We start from the raw sequence: 22,413 nt of genomic DNA on the forward strand, positions 1-22,413 counted from the left end.
TTTCCGTACAGAACTTCGCTCCTTGATCCATGTCCAAGAACATATTTATCAAGGAATTTATACAGCCCTTGAAATTCACTTCCTGATGTGAATTAAACTAACTTTCATGTGCGAAACCCCTCGAGAATTCCCTGTGTGTGAAGTGAGGATTTCTCCATCTTTTTCACGCGTCCCATGATCCTGTAATCTTCTCCCTCAGAGTCCTCCTGCCGGGCAGTCCATGTCTGCTGCAGGACAGCTGGATGGATGAGCTTCCCCTTTGCCCACGGGGACAAAGCGATGTGATGTGCTCTTCCCGCACCGACTGACCGCTCAGGCTCTTCTTGGCTGCACAAGGAGAGCGCCTCCAAGGTTTTGTCATTTTCCCTGGGGAGTATCCCTTTTGTTTTCAAGCAGCTTAGCATTCAAAAGACCATAGCCACTTGAAAAAAGCCAGCAGATCCTTCAGGTTGCCATGTCGCAAGTTGCCAGGTTCTTGAAAGCACCCAAAAAAAAACCGATGCACCGAATCCCTTTCCTTGTTGTGCTTCAGCCGTCGGGAGGGCTCGGCCGGCTACAACATTTAGAGAGCAGCTGCCTCCGACGGCGGCGGCCGGAGCATTGTTTTGTTGTCGTTTCTGCAGAGGAGCGGCGGGAGCTTACATCATTTCCAGTAATGAAGTGCCTGGGGTTCTTTTATGACTTGCACACTCCGCTTCTCCGGAGCTGTACAGCGTGTGCTGCGTGACTCCAGGAAACTGAGGATTTGTTTTGACTTGCTAAGAGAGCGTTTGCTGTTTCTCTTTACAATTTCACCGTATGACTTGTCAATTCTCTCCCCCTTTTAAGAATAACTTCAGATTTAATTAGCTGAGCGCAAACATCTTTCATTGCAGTGTGGATTAGACTCCTCATTGAGTACATTTACCAACAGAATGAAAGACATCTTAATCAGGCGTTTCTGTATTTGTACTGCTGTGTCCAGAGTGCCTGGTAGCTGTCAATAGACAGTTGCTATTGACTCTCTTTCTAGGGGGCGATGACCGGTGATGTGGGGACCAGTCTTGTTAAGGCTTGCTTTTTATTTTTGAAGCTCTCTCGCCTACCTAAGAGCACTTTTCAAGTGTGTTTCTTTATCATTTCCCTCTCTGCCGTGTAAGAAAAATACTTACGAGATTTGCTGGGACGTCCTGAAGGTGCTGGCATCTCCCCAGGAGCTCCACAGTGACCCTGCCTACCATATTTTAAATGGGCCAATTTATACTTTGCTGAATTGCAAAGCAGCATTGCACACAAACCTCTGTTTGACAAGTTTGGCACCGGCTTCCCAAAGCTTTACCTCCATATACCTCTTGTGTATGTGCTTTGAATTCTTCAGTGGTGAATTTCGGTTTGCATTTCCACCCCTCAGAGAACATTCTCCAGACCACAAACCACCTGGGTCCTTTCTGGGGTATCATCACCCAAGCAGCATCCCGCACGATTCTCTGTAAGTCCCGGAGTAAATGGTTGTGCTGCAGCAACAGCAGGTGATTTGCCTGAGCGTGCACAGTCACAACAAATGCTTTTTAGCAGCATCAAAACTGATGAAGAACGGCACCAAATTCACAATCCCCTTTGTAAAATTGTCATCCTTTCTGTTAGTTCCAGCTATTGGTCTTGTCATAAGCACTTTAAAAAACACCTTTAGCCCCTATCAACTATTTATTTTCCCAGAGTTAAAATTTGACAAGTTCATTTTTAGCCATCTCTTCTCTCAAAGATGCCGTGGTTTCTGTTTGATTCTTCAGAAGTGAATCATAGTTTCAAAACCCTCACTACCTTAGTGAAACACTCTTTTTCCATTAGCACTCAACGTGTTTAACGTGGGTTCAGACATGTTATCAGAAACTTATACGAGTCCTTAAAAAAAAAAAAAAATCCCGTGTGATTTCATGCCCTGGAAACACCTTTTACGCTATAACTATTCCTACAGCTATCGGGAGATATGAGGCATATGGATCTGAGCTAGTCAAATTAATACCATAATGGCTCCTGGCTCGACAAGCACGTACAGTGCAAACAGAGAGCAGAACAGCTGTAGCAGAGTTACCTTTTATGTGGGTGGCATAGACGTCTGCCAATTAAAATGAACTGATGAATAATTCCTTGCCATATGATTACTGTTAATAAGAATTTATGTTAACATGTTTGTGTCTGAACTTCGCACAGGTTCATGCCTGCATTTATTTTCTTAAAAAACAGAGCATATCGTGATTGGTTTTTTGTTCTTAATGGACTTTCTTTCCTCGTTTGAAAGCATTCCAGGACTTCAGCAATGCAGAGCTGCCAGCTGTCCCTTAAAGGAAGATGGTTTTATCTCCATGCAGTGCTTTCTGCATGTAATTCTGTAAACACAGGCCAATAGTTTTTAACCTGGGAACCTCAAGCTAATCTTCTAAATCCATATAGAAGCACTTACAAACAGAGCATGGCCTTCAAAATATGAAAAGAGTAGTCCTCATGAACTTTTATTAAAGCCTCTGTTCGTGCAAACGTTTATACTTACTTTCCTTTAAGTAGTCCCACTGACTGACAGGCTTTAGCCATTGACTTCATTACACTAACTCCCTGTGTGTAAAATTAAACATTTTTTTGCCAGAACAGATACGTTATATTTATGATGAGAAAATTAAGCATGGCAAAATGTTGCCTTAAATATGTCTTCAGCAGCTTACAAAGCATTTCAAAGTATTTGAGAAGTCTGTGCAACAAGTGAGACATTTTATAGTAAGAAATACACAAGTCCAAGCACGGTGAGTGTTAACAGACTTTGACCGATGATGGTTTGGGGATCTCACTCTGATCAGAAAAATGTAGTTTAAAATTCTACATAAGCTTGATAAATACAGTAGGCAAGGGTAGAGAGACAGAAAACAATTGCAATAAAACAGTACAGTTTAGCTAGGATAAGTGGTTGGAGACTCATCATCCTTGTGAATCTTGTTTGGAAGCCATGAGCAGAACAAATGTTTTGGTGGACTTGTTCCCATGGGACTTAGAACAGTTAGTAGAAGATGTACTGGAGAAAACAATCCTGAAAAGACTAAAGAGGAACTTGGCAAATAGGTAATTTCTTGCCCTCTACTGGCAATTCTGCCACTCACATCAGTAGGAACAGAGGACACTGATAAGTGAGGTATTTCCATGGCACTTACATGGGAGCTTTTGGGGGCTCTTTGGCTAACAGCATCCTCCTTACGTCTGCTCTGTCCATGCTCACTGGTGCTTTGAGATCATATTTGCATCCATTTTCCCTGCAGCGTCAATAAATCAAGAACTCTCATGTGTTTTTTTCCAGTGTCATCCTGCATTACCACCTATAAGAAGACACCACCTCCAGTCCCACCAAGAACCACCACAAAACCGTTTATTTCCATCACAGCCCAGAGCAGCACAGAGTCTGCCCAAGATGCATATATGGATGGGCACGGACAGAGGGGAGATATCATCAGTCAGTCTGGACTTAGCAACTCCACAGAGAGCTTGGACAGTATGAAGGCACTAACAGCCGCTATCGAAGCTGCCAACGCGCAGATCCATGGCCCTGCAAGTCAACATGTAGGGAACAATACTGCCACCGTCACCACCACCACAACCATTGCCACCGTTGCAGTAGAAGATAGAAAGAAGGACCACTTCAAGAAAAACAGATGCTTATCTATTGGAATTCAGGTGTGGTATGGGATGTGGGTTATATGCCTGCCATTGTTTTGGATTTCTACATTTGTTTTACTGCTCATTATGCAATGTTTTGTGTATTTTTCTTCTTTTCCTGACAGCTACCTGTGTAGAAATTGCAACAGCATAATCATTCCGCGTGGTACTAATGATGTTTTACTAATTTATCATAAAAACATCAGATGCAAGGACTTGTTTAAGTCTCCTTGCTGCTTGTTATTCAGCTCTGTTAAATTACACACATGAGCACTAATCTATGAATCATAACACAGCGGGGGTCAGAAAGGCATGAATTAAATCATTGAAAGGGAATGTGTAAAACAATGATTTACATTACACTATCACCCAAAAAATATTTTCGTCCAGCCTCACTGAATTAATTGTCACTGCTTATTCATGCATTTCATAATGACTGGTAGCTGCTTGAATGAGGCAGCATTGTTCCTATCTCAGCCGCAAGAGCAGAGGATAAGTTCCTTCTGATTTGCCCTTGTTAAAGAAAATTACCTTTTGTTACCTCTAGTGGAATGAAACAAGAAAACTAACCCTGCCAAAGTTCACTCCTATTTACAGAAAGGAGAAGAGCAAATAAACTAGGCCAATTTAATCTGGTTTCCTAATTAATCTTTCCCATGCCCCCTCAAAAGAGGGACTCCAACTATCTGCTTGCAGGATTAGTTTTTGCAACAAAGTACTCGAATTTACAGTCAACTGAGAATCAACACAGGTTTTGATGGGAGACGAATCCCAAGCAAATAGAATAGCAATCCACAGCTTATCGGCCTTCACAAGAAGACATGATTTTTTTTTCCTTGCAGATGGAGGTTGTAAGCACAGCACTATGTGCCTGGACAGGCTTATCTGATTAGCAAAGCCTAAGAATTTACCGTGAAATCTCTGCATCAGCCTGATGAGATGAGAGGTGCTGTGTAGAAGTATGCCATTCCAGGGGCAGCTCCTGGAGAAGCTGTGACTTTTCTCTTTCTTCTTTCTTGGAATGGCAATAATTACTGTTGCCTGTGGGTTCAGGCTACTGCCTTTTTCTGCTTCACAGCTGTTTGGTTTGGGTATGTTCTGAAAGAAAAGCTGACGTTCAATGTTATGCACAGGAGTAAGATCCAGGTGGGACAGGGATAGAGAAAATCTATTTTCTCTATCCAGGGATAGACAAAAGCTCTTCTACTACTTATTCCCATATCCAGCCAAGCCTAAGGTGCTATTTTATTGTTGTAAACCCTCCTTTCACCGAGCAAAACAACAAAGGCTCCTGAGCAGGCAAGGTAAGGGGTAGGAAGAAATAATTTCCATGTTTGCAGAAGCCAAAACGAGCAACAGTAACGTGAATCAGAGCTCTTGAGGCACCATATCCCCGCTGTCTCTTCTTAAGGTGGTGTTACTGCAAGTAGCAAATGCTGCTTCTGAGAGGTATAGGGGCCTCAGTTTCCTGAGATCTGAGGAAACCAGAGCCTCGAATGCTGTTCAAGCCTTTGAAAATCTCCCTCTAAAATTTTGAGATTTACAGATGACCAGCATAATCATAATTGAAAGCTGCCTGGGGATGGTACGTGAGGAGCTGCCCCAGTAGTTTTTGTGTACAACCCAATGGAGATGCCTAAAGAAGGGATTACATGAAGCGAAACCTTCAGCAGTGATAACAGCCTTACAGGTTTCCTGCTCGTGCATCGTGCCACCCTCCCAGTTGTGCCCAGCAATGAGATTTTTAGGGTCAGATAGGCTTCACAAATAAAAGAAAACTACTTTGCCAGTCTGCTGTCTGGCCCGTTTTGCAGCATCATTGCACAAGCAGTCATGCTGGTACGGCTGAAGGAGTAGTGTGGGAGTGGAAATACCGTAAGATTGCTGTTGCTGCCAGAAATTACTTCTTTTAGAGACAACCACCCTAAAATAGGTAGGTAGGCTGTCAGCCCTCTGACTGGCGGTATGAAGTCAGTCTCTCTCCGCTGACTGTAAAGGCAGCCTAGTTTAGGCTTAGACTGAACTCAGACCAGGTATACACCTTACTTATAGCCTGGCCTGTCTCTGTGAAGCAGGGCAAGCTGCTTTAGCCAGAAGCATATTCTTGGTTTGCTTCCTCCTCTAATAAATAAACCTAATGTGCACTTGTGTTGAACATCCATGCATGTCCTCCGCACCCCTCAGTCACTCTTAGGACACCACAAGCCTTTGCGGTAAATCTGTTTAGCAAACAAGTAAAGCAAAGCAAAGCGAAACTCTTCCATCAAAAGGTTGCTTCTCTGTCAGATATGGGATTTAAGGCGTAGTTATCTCCCCAAAAGCCTCAGTATCAGGTAAGTACCCCACTTCACTAAACACCTCTGTAACTCCCATCCCTCCTTGAGCACTTTTCCTGCATAGCTGTTGAATTGTCTCTCAACAAGAAGTTTACTTACTGCTGGAACAGATGCTAACTACAGATGGAGATTTTGTACACCTGGGGTCAGAGTGGTCCACAGGTCACTTCGTAACACTGCTGTGGTCCAAAAATCCTGCGTGCCAGAATTATTTTTTTTTCTTGTATGACTAAAAATGTCATATATAGCATTGGGAATTATCAGTTACACTGATTGGGCCCAGAAGTCTGCAATTTTGCTCAAAGACACATCTGTGGTTAAATTTTAACTTTATACCGTTGGTATAAAACTTCTCACGGCGATGGAGAGGTGGTATAAAGTTCCTGCCTGTGTTCCTAGGGACCACCTGTTTGCATGATGAAGCAGTGAAGAAAATGTATTCCAAGAGCTGCATCTGCTTTCTTTAAATCTTATCTGTACAGTGCTCTGATTCAGGGCACTAACATTTTAACAAAATAAACGCATAATTTTGACATGAGTTCACATCTGCATGCACGTACAGACTAACAGGTAAAACAAAACAAATGGTGGAGCGCAGCGCATGGAGTTACTGCAGCTCGGATTTGCTCTGGCAAATGTGAGCATTCAGCCTCCATAAAATACTGGATAAACTCCATCTGCATTTTGCAGGCCAAATGTTGTCTTACCAGAAATGTTTTCTGGATTAACAAGAATGATGAACATTCACTAATAACATCAGAAATGGGCACAACACAGATAAACTGACTAGATGAAGGTAGTTATGTGCAGACACTTAGTAGTCATGCATAGAAATTGTAAGTACATAGGTGATATCTCTGCCAAAATACATTCTAATTAGCTGGTTAATTTTTTTTAAGGTTGATGGTGCTGAAGAATCCACCAAATCAGGTGAAAATAAAGCAACCAGTAAGTTCCAGTCCATAGGAGTTCAAGTAGAGGAGGAGAAGTGGTGAGTAAAAGTTAATACTGTTTTTCTAAAGTAAATAATTATGCCGCAACTAATTTTTAAGAGCCCTAGTTCCTGCACGCACGACCATATAAACCTGCTTCCTGGATGAATTGTTAGATCACCCAGCTGAAAAGCTGAGTCTTATAAAAGCTGTAGCTCTTATTTCTCAGAGGGGATTTTTCAGGACCAGTGGGAGAAGTGGAAGAAAAGTGCCACATATTTTGAAGGTCAATATACGTTTCATAAACTCTTCTTCCCCGGAAAATCCACCCAAACAGCGGAAGGTGATGCAGCTGGAGTATTAGTCTCGGGATGGCTGCAGCAGCAAAGAGTTGGTGGAGAAGTTTGTTTTTCAGCAGAGTAATTTCAGCCACGCGGAGCAGCGCAGTGGCAGAGCCAAACCGATTGCTTTTGCTCAGGTATCTCGCCCAGACATCTCTGCATTACAGCGGCTCCCTTGCAAAAAATCGTTGAGATTAAAAAGCAAGCCTGTAAAACTCAGTCCTCTCTCCACTCTGCAGTGTAACCTGAATTAGTAAACAAATACGCTCCAACAAAAAATGAAAAAAAGATATAGAATAGTTGGTGTCTTCAAGGGTTGTTTCTTCTGGATGACAATATGCAGTTACACTGCAGGGCAGCATAACTGCACATGGCCCTTTCCAGCCACAGAACATTTCCCAGTGCTTGACCACATCTACAAACCCTAATTCTTGCCCAAAGCTGGATTCGGAGGCTGAAGAGAAGCTGGTCTCTCCCCTGGCCTCTTGAGTGTGGAGACCTGCCCGGTGCCGCTGCGGCTGCAAGCGCCCACCGAAACCTTTGTTCATTTTTCCCAAGCCGTTTGGGCACAGGGAAACTTTCGGATCCTGGAGCCATTTTGTTGATAACCCGCCGTACCTTATCGCAGGAGAAGCCTTGGGGCAGTGTCGCTTGTTGGGGAGGGAAGAGTTGCCCTTGCAATCTCTCCAGAGAAAACCTGGGTGCAGCAAATCCAAGATGACAAAATTAGGGCCCTCTGCCCTCCTCCAGCCCGCCAACTGCAGTAGCGAGTAGAGATGTCCATTTTCACACTGTTTTCTTCCTACGTCTGCTAAAAATACTCAAAAATAACATGTTATCTACACCATTTTCAATTCAACAAAATCTGCCCGTAAAGTAGCAGAGTATTTTCCTGTGGTTTTGAAAGGTTGAAGTGATTTCAGCAAAAAGAAATGTGATTTTGCAATGACCCTGCTAGGCTGTTACCAAGTTCCTCATTAACCTGCTAAAACATCTCTTGCTGGCAGACATTTCTTTATGTGTTAGACCTTAGCCCCATTTACCCACAACTCTTCCAGCACTAGATAAATGAGCACATTAGAATAGATGCTGAAGGACCATTTCCCTTCAGCCTGAGCACAAAGGAAATAACTACCCCAAAAGCCCAACCCTCCCCCTCTCCTCAAAAAAAAAAAAAACCAAAAAAAAAAAAAACACAGAAAAAACAAACAAAGAAATGGCTGTTTGTAAATACCTTACTTCCAAAGTCCTCTTTCTATTGCATTTTTTATTGCTCCAGAGAAAAAGGTAAGGTTTGCCTGTGAGAGTCTGCCCTGAGAAAGCAATATTTCTGCATTACCCACTGACAGCTGTGTTTGGGGGTTTCCTTGCTGATAAAGTTGAGGTTGCTGGTGTTTGTAGCAGACTGGGCAAGCAGCAATCTATCATGGACTTTCAGAAGTGAACTGGCTGATAAAGGACAGCCCCTAATCCTTAGAAAATGAGTGCACTCAAGACACAAAGGGCTTATCATCACAGTTTGGCACTCATATTCCTTTTTTTTTTTTTTTAACACAGCAGAGCACAATGTATTGATTATCTGTTACAGGAATAGAATTGTAAATACACTGCATTCTTCCCTGCCCCTGCACCATAACATCTGCAGAGCCTCAGAAAAGCCCTTTTGAGTTGAATCTTTGACAATTGAATGTTTTTAAAAACCTTTCAGGCTTCAGAAATGTTAAATAAATATAAAATAAGAGAATAATGACACGACAAAGAGGATAAATACAGTAAATTGATCATGCTTCCGTGCCAGTTTAAGCTATTGCGTGCACTGTTACACAACAAGAAAGCTCTTTGCTTAATGCACCAAAAGCCTACCATACAAAATTTGTTTCACTCCTCTTCTTTGCTTCCTGTTCCTTCCTCCCCCTTTCCCTCACCTCATATGACTGTCATTCTCACACTACAGAGTCTTACCTCCTTTTAAACATTCCTACTTCTGTGCTTGGACCAAGTAAGCAAAAGATTTTGCCTCCATTTCTTGATCTAAGTAGCTCAAAAACAGAGCATCTTCAGAGGACAGCTCTATCTCTTCCATCTTCCATCTCGACTCAGACCTTTCATTAGCCCTTCACTCTCTGTAATCTGGGCTTCCTGCCAAGACAAATGACTCGGAGTCCTCCTCCTCCTCCTCCTCCTCCTCCTCCTCCTCCTCCTCCTCCTCCTCTTGTACTGCTCAAAGGATAATTGTGCCTACCGCTACCTGACCATATTACAACTGGATCCATCACCGCTATTCATCTTATCCTCGGTTTTATGTGCTGCCTGCTCTCAATCATCTTTTTCACACATTCCCTAAGTGCAGCTCTACAATTTCTAGCGGAGTACCTCTGTCCAGTCCTTCTTGTGGAAAAAAAATGGTATGCATTTCTTTCAACAGTAACCTCATGATCTTCCTGCTGTTATTCTTTTATCTCTCACCTGATCTCCCCCATGATGCTAGCAAAACACCCACCAAAATGCTCTTCCCCTTTCCTCACATGACCCACCCCTTCCAGGGCAGTTTTGAAACGTGTGTCTAATGAAGCTGATCAGTGCAATCTCAGGGCACTTCCATTTCTGTCCATTTCTGTTTGTCCTTTCTCTCTACCTGAGACTTCTTCTTGACCTCAGGGGACCACCACCCATTCCTCCCTTACAGAAGGTAATTGAGTTATCGGAAGTCAACCAGTTCTACTGAACCAGAAAAGAAGTCATATATTGTGCCAGGCCAATTAGCACACGTTCTTATTGAACAAGGGGCTCTCAGTCAGTCCCGTAGCTCTGTAATCACTTTTAGTCTCTCTTGCATTTTACCTTGTCTGCCCCAACATCTCCTCCTGTTACATCCTCACCCCCAAAATTGTCTTGCTTGTTGCTCCTAGTCATACCATCAGCTGGTAAGTGTAATTGGTTTGCCATCACGAGAATATATGAATGCCGAAACAGTGGTAGTTTCTGAAGTAAGAACACTGCCATGGGAAACTAAGACCAGAATACATACGGTCCTTCTCCATTTTCTCTGCCTTCTGTGGGGCCCTCACCTCTTGGTGTGACATACAGTGTGGTTTACCACACCATACCTCTTGATGTGGTGTAAAGTAAAATGATCTGAAATTCTGGTGGGGTAACATTAAAAAACCAAACAAAAAAAACAACAACAACAAGAAAAAAAACAATAACCAAAAAGCCAGTGAAAGGGCTAGAAGAAACGTCTCATTAGGAGCAGCTAGGGACTTCGGGCTTGTCTAGTTTGGAGAAAAGGAGGCTTTGGGGTGATGTCATTGCTCTCTACAGCTTCCTGAGGAGGGGACGTGGAGAGGGAGGTGCTGATCTCTTCTTTCTGGGGTCCTGGGGATAGGACATGTGAGAGTGGTTCAAAGCTGCATGAGGAAAAGTTTAGACTGGATATTAGGAAGCATTTATTTACCAAGAGGGTGGTCCAACACTAGAACAGGCTTCCTGCAGAGGTGGTCCATGCCCCAAGCCTGTCAGTGTTTGAGAGGCATTTGGACAATGCTGTGAACAACGTGCTTTAACTTCTGGTCAGCCCTGAATTGGTCACGCAGTTGGACTGGAAGATCGTTGCAGGTCGCTTCCAACTGAAACAGTCTAGTCTAACATTGCCATAAGGGATTAGAGTTTCTCTGCTAAGACTCTTAGTGGTGAAAAAAGACTAAGTGAATGGGAGAAGAGGTAGGGATGGAGCAAAGCACACAAGATTGTGTAGCTTGAAGATGTACGGCCAAAGATCGTGACATTAGAAGACATGGTACCACATCTGCTAACTCCTTCTGCAGCTTGTTTTCTTCCGCTAACCTTAGCAGGGAAGCCCACAACCAAGAAAGAGTACAGCCAATGGGTAAAGTGAGGCAGGCTTAATTTAATGTAAGTGCCTCTGAGGCTCACCATGCATCAATTGGTTTGAAAACTAGACCTTTCTGGCTTTGGGGCTTTTTTTTAGGAAAGAAAGAAGTTCTCCGAGTTGAAATGTAAACATGTTTTTCAAGAGAAAGCAAAAGAAGACTTAGAAACCTTAGAAACGGAGAGTCAAACGCTGACAAGTGACCCTGTTGTTGTTGTTCAAAACACATCGTGCTGTTGTTCTCCATACTGGTTTATCCAGTCTGAGGTTTCATGGCTTTCTGCACCTTAGGCCAGGTATCTGCTGCAGTTCTCTGAAGCTGTAATTATTACACCTTGTGCCTGCAGGGCACAACTGATTACAAAAGCGCCAAGCCTGAAAGCAGAGGAAGAAGTAAATCTCTGTTTTTAACGATTACCAGCAATTTATGAAAACTTTTTTTTTTTTTAGCTAGACCTGTGAACGTTTTGTATGTATGTAATTGAAAACTTAGGCATTAGCTTCAGCAGCTCTCCTGTGGTACAGACTTTTAACTGAGAGCAAAACAAAAAAAAAGACTCATGTGGGACACAAATGGTATTTTCGAAGAGTAAAACATCCTGGAAATGAGTGAGGAAGCTATGTCAAAGACTAAAATTACCATCTATTAGGCTGTTTATATAGATGTGCTGGAGGTAGGCAGATAGTGGGTGCCTTCCTGCATTTCCATTTCATTCAACATGCATTTCCTTGGGAGTATTCTTTTAATTTTGAACTGATGCTATATTCTTTTGCCAAGTTGTTTTTCTTTTGAAGACAGGCAGGTTACACAATCCAGTGCCAAGAATCTGTCGAGCAAGCCTGTAGCATACTATTATATAGATAAAACAAAGGCAAAAAAAAGTAGGTCATTCTGTTTTATTTGTTGAGCAGAGTCTGGTTTTGGTGGTACTAGCTCATATTGAACCCAGTTAAGAGTACACTCCTGAAAGCTTTGAAATGTAGTGCCTCCAGCAATACATCCTTTTGGCAAGCAGACCTTGATGTTTTCACCTTTGGGGTTTGGTGTGCACTGAAAAGCCAGGGTGTTAACTGAAAATACAAATGGTCATCTAAAATAGAAGGACAACAGAGTCTACGGCACTGGGGAAAGTAGAAGGTGGCTGTGATGTGGAGGTAGGGGCATGGAGAAAAACGAGGCTGGATTAAGGGATTTGCTTTTCTCTCCAGCGCCCTGGAAGGTGTGGAAGAGTACAGCGTGTACTAATGCCTCAGCTCGCAGTGAACCCTGACTAAATGACTGAAAAGAAATCCTGTGTGAGCATGTGCCTGCGTGGGCACACGTTTGTGTGCCCGTGTCCGTGTGTGTGCGTGCATGCATGCACTTCGGTGCAGATAAGGGATTTGTCAGGTTGGTGGCCAAATTAAAGCGATTTTAAAAAAACTAGCACAGACTGGACCAAAATATTTTCATTGTAATGTCAGCCGAAAGGTAAAGTCTTTCTAACCGCTAATACCAGTCTAACAGCTTTTCTCTGCCAGGGGCCAGTAGCAGATGCTTAGAAAAAGTATAAAGGAGTGTGTGTAAAGGAAAAGTATAAAGGGTGTGTATAAAGCACTACTTCTCCCAGTAGGCCGTCCCAATTTAGCAGTCTGTTGTTCAGGGACTTCCTAAACCAGATATGACATCTGTGTAATAGCTTTTCCTGGACCTATCTCCTGTGAATTTGATCAGGTCCTCTTTGAACCTATTTTTACCTTTGGTTTTCCCAGGATCTTGTGGCAATTTAATTACACATTGTGTGAAGAAGTGCTTCCTTTTGCTAGATTTAAATCTTCAGGCCTCTAGGCCTTGCAACTGGATGCCTTCCTCCCCACAGTTCTTGCACTCTCAGAAATGGTGTAACATCACCTAGTCGGGATTTCACAGGGCTCTCGTATCCCTCCTCAGCCATCTGTTTTCTAAACCAAGAAATCTCCTTCCTCCTATGGAAGCCATACCATATCTCCAATGATCCTTGTCCTCTCTTTTGAACTTTTTCTGCTGTATCAGTCCGTAGCAAAATGCTTTGCTCTGCTTGTCAAAGGATAAATACTACCGAGCTGAAGAGTTCTGCTCGCTCCATATTTTTCAGTCTGCTGCTGCGCATCGCACAACACTACAGTGGCATAACCGTGACTTTTGCATCGTTTAACAACACCTATTTCAAAAGAGCTGCAAGCAGCAGGCGCTACATTTAAATGTTTGTATTCTAGGCCATTATTTAAAAAAATATACACACAATCTATTATTAAAGTTTTCCAGGGATTGGTGTGTCTGAGAAGCTACTTGTGGCTTGCTTCTGCAGAGGAACTGGTGTCTTGTATTAATCGAAGAACCCTTCTCAACTCCTGTTTTGCTTTGCTCTACTCCTCTCAAAGCCTCAGATCAATAGCCATTAATTTCCTCCATCAGCAGGACCTGATACAGTCGTCTCTGAAGCGTGCTGCACTCCTCCTGAGGTATCTGGATGCATCAGGTATATGGGACATCAAATTCTCCCTCAGCATCCTTCCATCTGCTCCCTCCCCGGCTGCAGACTAAGTACACTTGATGAAGTTTTGCTGTCAGTTGCACTTGTTGCTGTTGCTCTTCAGTGGAAGGTGGAATATAATTGAATATAAATGAAAGGGAGTGAAATGGTGCCCAGCATCCAGCTCCACTGTCTCCTCAGCATTTTCATTGCTGCTTGAGTTCCAACTAAAAATAGAACTGGTAAGGGCAAACGAGCCAAAATATCACAGGGAAATGGGTCCTAACACTGGTTTCAAGAGTAAATGTGAGATTGTAAACAAATTAGAAGCGAAGTGCCAGCTGCATGAGTGCACAGGCATCCTGGATTAGTACGAAGGAGTGGGAATCTATTCAGTCCCTATGCAGTTCAAAACTATGTTCATTCTGAAGCCTAAAAATTACTAATTTAAGTAACATATACATTAATTACTTTATGATTCTAACTTCTTTGTCTCCTTTCATCATGGGGCAAGACATCTGCCTCTCGTATTTTTCCTCTGTTCTTCAGCACATCAGTTTCTCAAGTTACCCTGACTCTCTAATTATATGCCCGCAGATTTCCCACTCATTCCCTCCACAATTTACTGCTTGGCATATCTGCTCTCACTCCCACCCCCTGCGACAGCATTAGGTGTCTCTTACTCGTCACACTTCCCTCTGCTCCTTCTGTATCAGCCTCTTCACCTCAGATGCCTGGGACCGTAGAATTTGGAGTGCTGTTTACTTAGAGGAAAAACACCCAAACCCAAAACCCCAAACCTCCTCTCTCCCCTGCTTTTGCCTTTATCCTCAGGGTTTGCTCTCTGCCCTCAGAGGCTCCAACGCAGGGAAGCTACGCAAGGTGCAAGGAAGCTACCTACAGGTTTGGTGGCCATCATGATGAGGGTAACATAGGCAGCGACTGAGAATGCTAGCTTTGGTGAAAAAGAGAAGACCATTTTGAAACTGAAGGTTGAATGTGTAAAACAAAACGCCTGAATACTGTGAATGGGTGCTAAAATTGTGAGAGATGGCAGTGGTGTTAGCAAGGTACATAATTATGAAGAGTAATTGTGAAGAAGCACTACAAAACACTTATCTGGGTTAAAAATACTCATCTTCTTTATAAATGGAATGTATAACATTATGTAGATAGTTGATTCATCGGTATTACTTTGCTAACAGTCTCACGTGTGACTTTTTAAATGTGGCTTGTGAGTTTGGGTGTGCGACTTCAAAGGGGTGTGAGTTTTAAAAGTTGAAAGATACGCCACTTCTTAAAATTGGGCCCCTTCCACTTTTCCTTAATTGGTAACCTAAAATCCTGAGCTACTGACACTATTAGCTGTCTCTTGGGCTCCCCTCTGGCTTTGTTAAACCACACAACAATTAGGGGTACTTGCCTCAATAAACAGTGGGCTTGCACAGAAAAAAGAGAGATGTTTGTTCGTTGGCTTGAAATGAGAAAAGAAGTTTATATTGATCATTTCAAGAAAAAGCACCAGAGTGTAGCGGTGAGAGCGTGACTGCCAGTCTTAGGAGGAGTGGCAGAATCTTAGTAAGTCCTTTCTTATCGAGTTACCTAGAAAAAGCTTTCTAAACATTTTATGTTTGTGCTCTCCAAAGCTTTCGCAGGTTTACACGATCTAATAGTGTAACAACAGCTGTGCAAGCAGACCTGGATTTCCATGAGAACTTTGAAATAATCGACCCTCAAGAGGACAATACATGTTCTGGACAAATATCAAGACAATTTTCCCGAGATGCAAGCACCTCTACCGTTAGCATACAAGGGTCAGGAAACCATTACCACGCATGTGCAGTGGATGATGACTTTGATACAGATTTTGATCCGTCAATTTTACCTCCTCCTGACCCCTGGATTGACTCTATCACCGAAGATCCTCTGGAAGCTGTGCAAAGGTCAGTGTGCCCACGAGATGGCCACTGGTTTCTGAAGCTACTTCAGGCAGAGAGAGATCGTATGGAGGGCTGGTGCCAACAGATGGAGAGAGAAGAACGGGAAAACAACTTACCTGAGGACAGTAAGTAACTGCATTCAATAATATTGCGACTACAAAAAAGTATTTAATATAGGTCAGATTTACTCCAGTGAATTCTGTATCGTACCCTTTCTTATTTAGCTAATGAAGCTATGGTTGTGATTCTCAAAACGACTGTATGTATGTATATAATAATCCTTACTAAAGTTGACAGGGAATGCAAATGCTCAGCACTTCTGAGACTGCAGAGGTATTAGCTTTTGGGATTGCATAGTTCAACGGATAATTAGGAGATCATGGTTAGGGATCTTGTAGTATTAATGTTTCTTAACTTTTCCATTTGAAATCACTTCTCATAACCTTGGAATATAATTGAACAGATTCTAGTTCCTTTTCATTAAATTCATATTTTAGTTGCCTTTTTAGATGGTGATTGGCATCAGAGTCTTCAGATGCTTCTCCCAGCTGACATTTCAGTTGTGCTTCCAAGTTGTTCTCCCTGTCTTCCCCTCTCCAGTCTCCCTTCATCTCCCTTGCAGTTCTGGTTCCTCTTTGATCTTCCCAGTAAAACAAGCTTTCCGTATTCTGTGATAAAACACACACACATGCAAACTACATCTCAGCTGTCACTGCTGCCAGAAGTATTACCCCACCTGTAAGCTAATGGGAATGTCTAGTAAGCCTTCATTAATAAGAAGGGTTGGGTAGCTCACGTCTTATTAATTCACTCTAATTGGGGAAGAAGAGCAGAACATGTGCCTCCCTGACTAGAATTTTTTCTCCCAGTAAAAATGGCAGGTTTTTCCATTTACTTCCATTACAAGGAGCAGTACTATTGATAGCTGTCAACTTTTGGACATAGGTAAACCTGTGAGCTTAGGAGCACTCTCCTTGTGAATGAAGCTTTTCAAATTCTAGCGGGGAACTTCTAGGAAACACTAAGGAGCAGCTGCATATAGAGAGTTCAATGTCATATAATATAGGCACACCTAAGCGTATTTTCCTGGATATACAAATAACACTTTTCCAACCCCCAAATTAGCTCGTACCAAAGCATGGACTACTACTTCAGCCCCAGCAGTGCTTCTTCCAAATTTCTAACCCTTCCTCTCAAGAAGGGAAGCGTTAGAATTATTTTGAGATGGGAAGGTTTTGATTCATGGAAGGAAAGGAATTAACACTGGCAAAAAAATATATCTTTTTCAATTCTTAGAAGTTCACAAGCTGTTTCTGCTGGAACTTTCCATTCAGCCCAATGAAAGAAATAGCCATAGAGAAGTTTGATCTAGATAGTTAAAGTTAGACACTACTGTAAGCAACTGGAAATTAACTTCTAATGGAAAGTATGAAATAACCTTAACATTAAGGTATGTTAAGGCTTTCTATTTCTACAAAATTTCTGTTATACAACAGGCTAACGATTTCTTCTGATGGAAAAATATAGAAGGATTAGCCTTCAAAGCAGATCTAGATTCCCCAAGTTTTAGAGTATTTGAACCTCAATTTTAATTTACATCATCGTTACATTCAAAAGTCTCTTTGAACATGTATCAAAATAGAAAGGTTTTCTGTTGTTAGTATGCAAGAAATAAACCACGTGAACTAAGAGATTTTAGACTGAAAAAGAAGTGTGAACACATAACAGATAGGAAATATACAACATTTGTAAGTCCAAGCCACAAAACCCACTTTCTTTCTTTTTTGACTGGACATAAGGAAGACATTTCCTACGACGAGGGTAGTGAGACACTGGAACAGGCTGCCCAGGGAAGTTGTGGATGCCCCATCCCTGGAAGTGTTCAAGGTTAGGTTGGATGGGGCTTTGAGCAGCCTGGTCTGGTGGGAGGTGTCCCTGCCCATGGCAGGGGGGTTGGACTAGATGATTCGTAAAGGTCCCTTCTGACCTCAGCCATTCTGACCTAAACCATTCTGGGATTCTAATAATGGGAAAAACTACAAATCATAGAATGATGTTTTATATATTTTATTTTATTTGTGCACACATATTTTATTCATGCACCAAAGTAGTTATTCACCTTGGGAAAAGAACCCGAAGTGAATTTCACAGGGCTGATACCTGCAGAACATGTATATCTGTGTACAGAATGTTCTCTCAGAGTCTTGGTGTCCTTGGTATAAGGGGGACTTCTAATACTAAAGGGGTCTTCTTTGAGCAACAGTGGGAGAAGTCAGTTAAGGGGAAGAAAACGGAGTGCTTAGGCTGGCTATTCCCAATGCCTTTTTACCATGCACATGGCACGTGTCCCATGAATTATTCCTCCTCTTCATTTTTGTGACCGGCACTTCTTGTGATGGCTGGAAATGGGAGGAGGAAAGGGGTCGCCCACATTTTGTGGTCAGTGGTGAGGTACTGACTTCGGTGTGTGATGCCATCGGCCACGCCGGCACGTGGCGGCCGCCTCCCACGGAGGCTGCACAGGGCTTTCCGCTGTGTCTCAGCATGTCCCGCTCTACCTGGTGCCAAGGAAAAACATATGGTCGGGGCCACGCTGCCCGCTCAGCAGCGCCAGAAACAAAAGCCTGGCTGCTACAAACCCTGCCCTGAAATATATCTTTTTCATACATCTATAAACTTTGAAGAGAGGGAGAAAAGGAGACGAAGAGGTGTGTTTGCTTCGGTTTTCCTAATGAAATATAGCCAGAGCAGGGGACGCATCCTTTGTTTTCAACCTGACATCCCCAGCGTGTGTTTGGCCAGATAACAAAATAACGAGAACGTGTGATGAGCGAGGTTTTCCCGATGCCATGGCAGCTGACAGAGGGCTCGTCCCCCCGGCGCTCCGCGTAAAACGATCCCCGCTTCCTCCAGACAATGCAGCCCTTGTGCGAAACAGCTGTCTCGGGGAGCCGGCTCGCTGCTGTTTGACAGTGGCTTGTACGTTACATAGATACGTTGGGTATTATCTAGCTGGGAATGAATCTACCAGATGGGATTGAATGTTTCTAGCTGGGAAATGGAGTCTGCTGCTGTGTATAAAAACAAGCTGTGGTTCAGTGGCTGTGCGATGAAATGCCAATATAGAGAGAAATGTGGCTCCCCTTCCACCATGAATTATTTATTGTATAGTTTATTCTGGTTTTATCTGAAATCATTTTCTGATAAAGCCGCGGCATGTGTAACAGGCAGATGAATACCACTCACGCTTTAAGCTAGGATACTTGATATGGTTTCCGTGTATTTTGCTGTTATGGGGACGTTGGCTGCAAACTCTCGGGCTCTCATAAAATAAAAGATGTTAGAGATACAAGGTTAAACACCTTGTGACAATTGATTGACGCGGTGGATCAGGCCTTAAGTGAAATCAATTGTTTACTTTTTTGTTTTGTTTTGTTTTCTCCTCAACCCTCTGCTCCCTCCTCCTACCTCTCCCCTGCAAAATTTCATATAGTCAGAGCCTCACCACTGATGTTGGTGACTTTTGGCTCAGGCCTCTGGAATAACCATTTACACCCAGAATTAGCAGCAACAGTCCTGGCTCCCCAGGTAGCACCGCAGCGGTGGGCACAGGAACATACACCTGTGGGGCCCCGGCCTGGCTTTTGAGGGATTTTTTGCTGATGTTTTTACTTCACATGAGGCGCTAACCTTTCTGGAAGAACCGGAGGGCTTCATTTTGCACACACCCCCAGTCAAAAATGTTTCTCTTTCACGCGGGGTTGTAAATGTGGCTCCGATGCAAAGCAAACAGTGGGCCTGATTCACCGCAAGTCAGGTGTAATGTGGGTTTAGTGGCGAGACAAGTCAGGCCAATCGAGTAGAAACTAAAACAGAAAACCAAGGCTCTGACAAGACATGTCATTATAACTGTCTTGCGTGTGCATTATACTCCTCTGGGCTAGTCTGCAAACAAAGGTTGACCTCAAATCTGAAGTAACTGCACTGCTTAGGTCCAGAGTCTCTGCAAATTCAGCCACTTCTGACAAATTATGCAGTGCTTGCACACTTTCTGCTGTTTTGGTTTGTTTTGATTGTTTCAAAGGAAAACGTGAAGACTCGAAGGCTAGACACGAGAGAAGAAAGTTAGGGAAAAGATGTATTTTTCGTAATAGTTTTGCACGGCAAAAGAGAAGGTGACCCACGAGTTCATTCTCAGCCACGACCAGAGAAAACCATTTTGCCAGTCCTCTGCAGGGCTTCCCTCTGGTCCCCACCGCTCGGAGGAGCGAGGCAGCCTGGTCCGGCAGCGGGCTGATGCAGCCTTGCAGAGGGGACGGTCACCAGCCTGACGTGTGGCCGAGTCCTGCTGGAATCCCCCTGGCTACATGCCTCTGGCCCTCTGCCCGACGCGTCCGTCCTTTTCTTGCTCCCATTTTCTTTTCTCCCCAGGAGGGACTTCTCCGTCTGCGAGGGTTTCTCCAAGGAAAACCAGCTGCGGGCTGGAAGCCCTGCCAGTGTCCAAAGGCTAGCAAGGAGAAAAGACAAATCCGCAAGCAATCAAACAATATAGTTAGGGAAAAAAATGTGAAGTGTGCTAATAACAGCCAAAGCAGTCAGGGAACACATGGAAACTGCTTTACTCCCAGTGAACAGCATTTACTCATGCAGACAGCCCTATTAATTTCAATGAGATCACTCCTATAAGTAACGATGACACAAAGCAAGGACTGCCCCCTCCATAGCTTGCTCCGTTTTGCCCTTTTCTCCTTAAAAGCCGAGATTAAGACCTGAGCGGTAGCTTTAACTTTGAATTTCCTGGCTTTTGTCATGCTTGGCGTTATTTAAATGTAGCTCTGTCAACAAGAATAGGCTAAAATGCTGGTCCATCCTGGCTTGGGAATGGATTGTGACAGCTCTATGGCAGGATTGCTTCATATGCACAGTGCCCAGCCAACATCTGCAACGCAAATGTCAGGCTGTGTCCCTGTAATTCGGCTATTGTTCCTGCCACTTGCTCCTGGGGCAATGAGCGAGTTGCTGGTTTTCTGTTCCCTGGCTTGGCCCTGCCTACCAACCAGGTGTTTTCACATTAAGGGCATTTGATAGTCACAGTCCTAAAGTGCCTCCTTTGTCACTTGTTAGACCCTGGGGCCTGTCGAAGTTGAAATGCAAAGAGATCAGTTGGTGCTTTAAGGCCAAATAACGCTGCCCCTCCTCAAAACTCACGTGCCTTCTATGTGATGGCATTTCACATCACTTCAGGTGGTTTTTTGCTGTTGTTTTCTTATATTTTGTTATCCTTGTTACACACAGTCTCTTTCCAAGGTAGAGTAGATGACAGTATCACCATTTTTTTGGCTTGTGTTTGCAATTTTTTTTTGTTTGTTTCATTTCTTTTCCCATGAAGACATGGAGGGGGGAGATACATAGAGCTCTGCAGTCCCAAAGTAGGTCCTATGCGGTTCTTAGAATCAAGAGAAGCAAGAACTTACTGCTTGAACAGCACAGTTTAAGTCTGTATTTAAGAACATTCTAAAAGGAGAACAGGTTGGGGGAGTTAGAGACACAAGGAAATTCATTGGCATGTTATTCATCCTAGAATAACATTCTGCGACCCCTAGTCAAGAACAATAATAGCGAGGAGGCACTCCACAGTAGCTTAATTATATCAAAGTAGCTATACCGAAGCTGTTCTTCCAGACTAGATATAACTGTCTGTTTCTTAAAAGTCGTCACAGGAGAGAGCTGGATTTACACGGGAGGTCAAAAGGATTGGGGGGGGGGGGAGAAAGATTCAAACTATAAAGACAAAACACTGCAATACACACACTTCTCCCCCTGGAGACAGGGTGACAGCAAAGCATATGATGGATGTTAATAATGTTGCTTAATGCATTACTGGAAGGCATTCAGATCCAACAGTGCTGAGTGTGCTATGTGTCCCTGTATGGAATAGAAAGCAGACATGAATAACATTATATAGGTGTTTAAATCCATTATGATTGCATCTTGATGGGTTGGTATTTTTTGTTGTTGCTTGGTTTTATACATTTTGTTTGTATCCTGTTAGCTGAACACATCAATTTGAACGTTTATATGTTTTTCTCCTGTAACCCCATCTCCCTTGCTGTTGAAGATTTCTCTGATTCTTTTCTGATGCGTTGAGTATTATCTTTGCAATTCCATTTATTTTCTTGGCATTCGGCTTCAAACCTCGCAGGCTTTTCTCCTAAAAAAGTATCAGTCTATTTTTACTTCGGGGTTTTTTTTTACTACACCTTGGCCTTTCTCTTTGGCACCGGAGGTTTTACTGAATAAGCGAGACAAGTACCCTGTCTTCAAACACTAAACACAACGTGCGCTTGGAAACAAAACTTAAAGCTATTGATAAGGCTTTGTGCCTTCTGGAGAGATTCCTTTCAGTCTTTCGCATGCTTTGTCCTTTTTTTTTCCCCCCACCCCTAACTTCCGTGACGGAGTTGGTTGTTGACTGGTTGCACATTAACAGACCCCTTGCTTTTGAGGGGCGAGTAATCAGTGACACTTGACTAGATACAGCCGCGGCTACAGCAGAAGTGGCAACAATAGAGAACAGCATCAGCATGCATCCCACAGTCAGCTGGGATGATGGTTTTTAGGCAAATAGCCAGTCGCTAGGCAGCCAAGGACAAGGACTTCCTTTTCCCTCCGCTGAGATCTCTGAATATTAAGCTCTTCTTCCCTCACAGAACGGGGCGCATTCCCATCCATCACCAACAAGGTGTATTTACATTTCTTCGTGCTTGGGACGTGATTTCCAACTCGGGTGGTGCAGGTTTCCGGAAAG

At 43.3% G+C, this 22,413-nt stretch overlaps 1 protein-coding gene across 5 annotated transcripts in view; it reads left to right on the plus strand.

Annotated features, from left to right (window-relative positions):
- The window catches only part of DLGAP1 (DLG associated protein 1), a 423,778-nt gene that overhangs the window by 389,454 nt on the left and 11,911 nt on the right, over positions 1 to 22,413 (plus strand). For all 5 annotated transcript variants that reach the window (XM_063326618.1, XM_063326617.1, XM_063326619.1 and 2 more), the window contains 3 exons: positions 3,320 to 3,693; positions 6,911 to 7,002; positions 15,312 to 15,730. In XM_063326618.1, the coding sequence (XP_063182688.1) occupies positions 3,320 to 3,693; positions 6,911 to 7,002; positions 15,312 to 15,730 (885 nt within the window). The remainder of the gene's footprint in view (positions 1 to 3,319; positions 3,694 to 6,910; positions 7,003 to 15,311; positions 15,731 to 22,413) is intronic.

This window comes from Chroicocephalus ridibundus, chromosome 2 (genome assembly GCF_963924245.1).
Source record: "Chroicocephalus ridibundus chromosome 2, bChrRid1.1, whole genome shotgun sequence".
In the NCBI taxonomy this organism is placed as follows: Eukaryota; Metazoa; Chordata; class Aves; order Charadriiformes; family Laridae; genus Chroicocephalus; species Chroicocephalus ridibundus.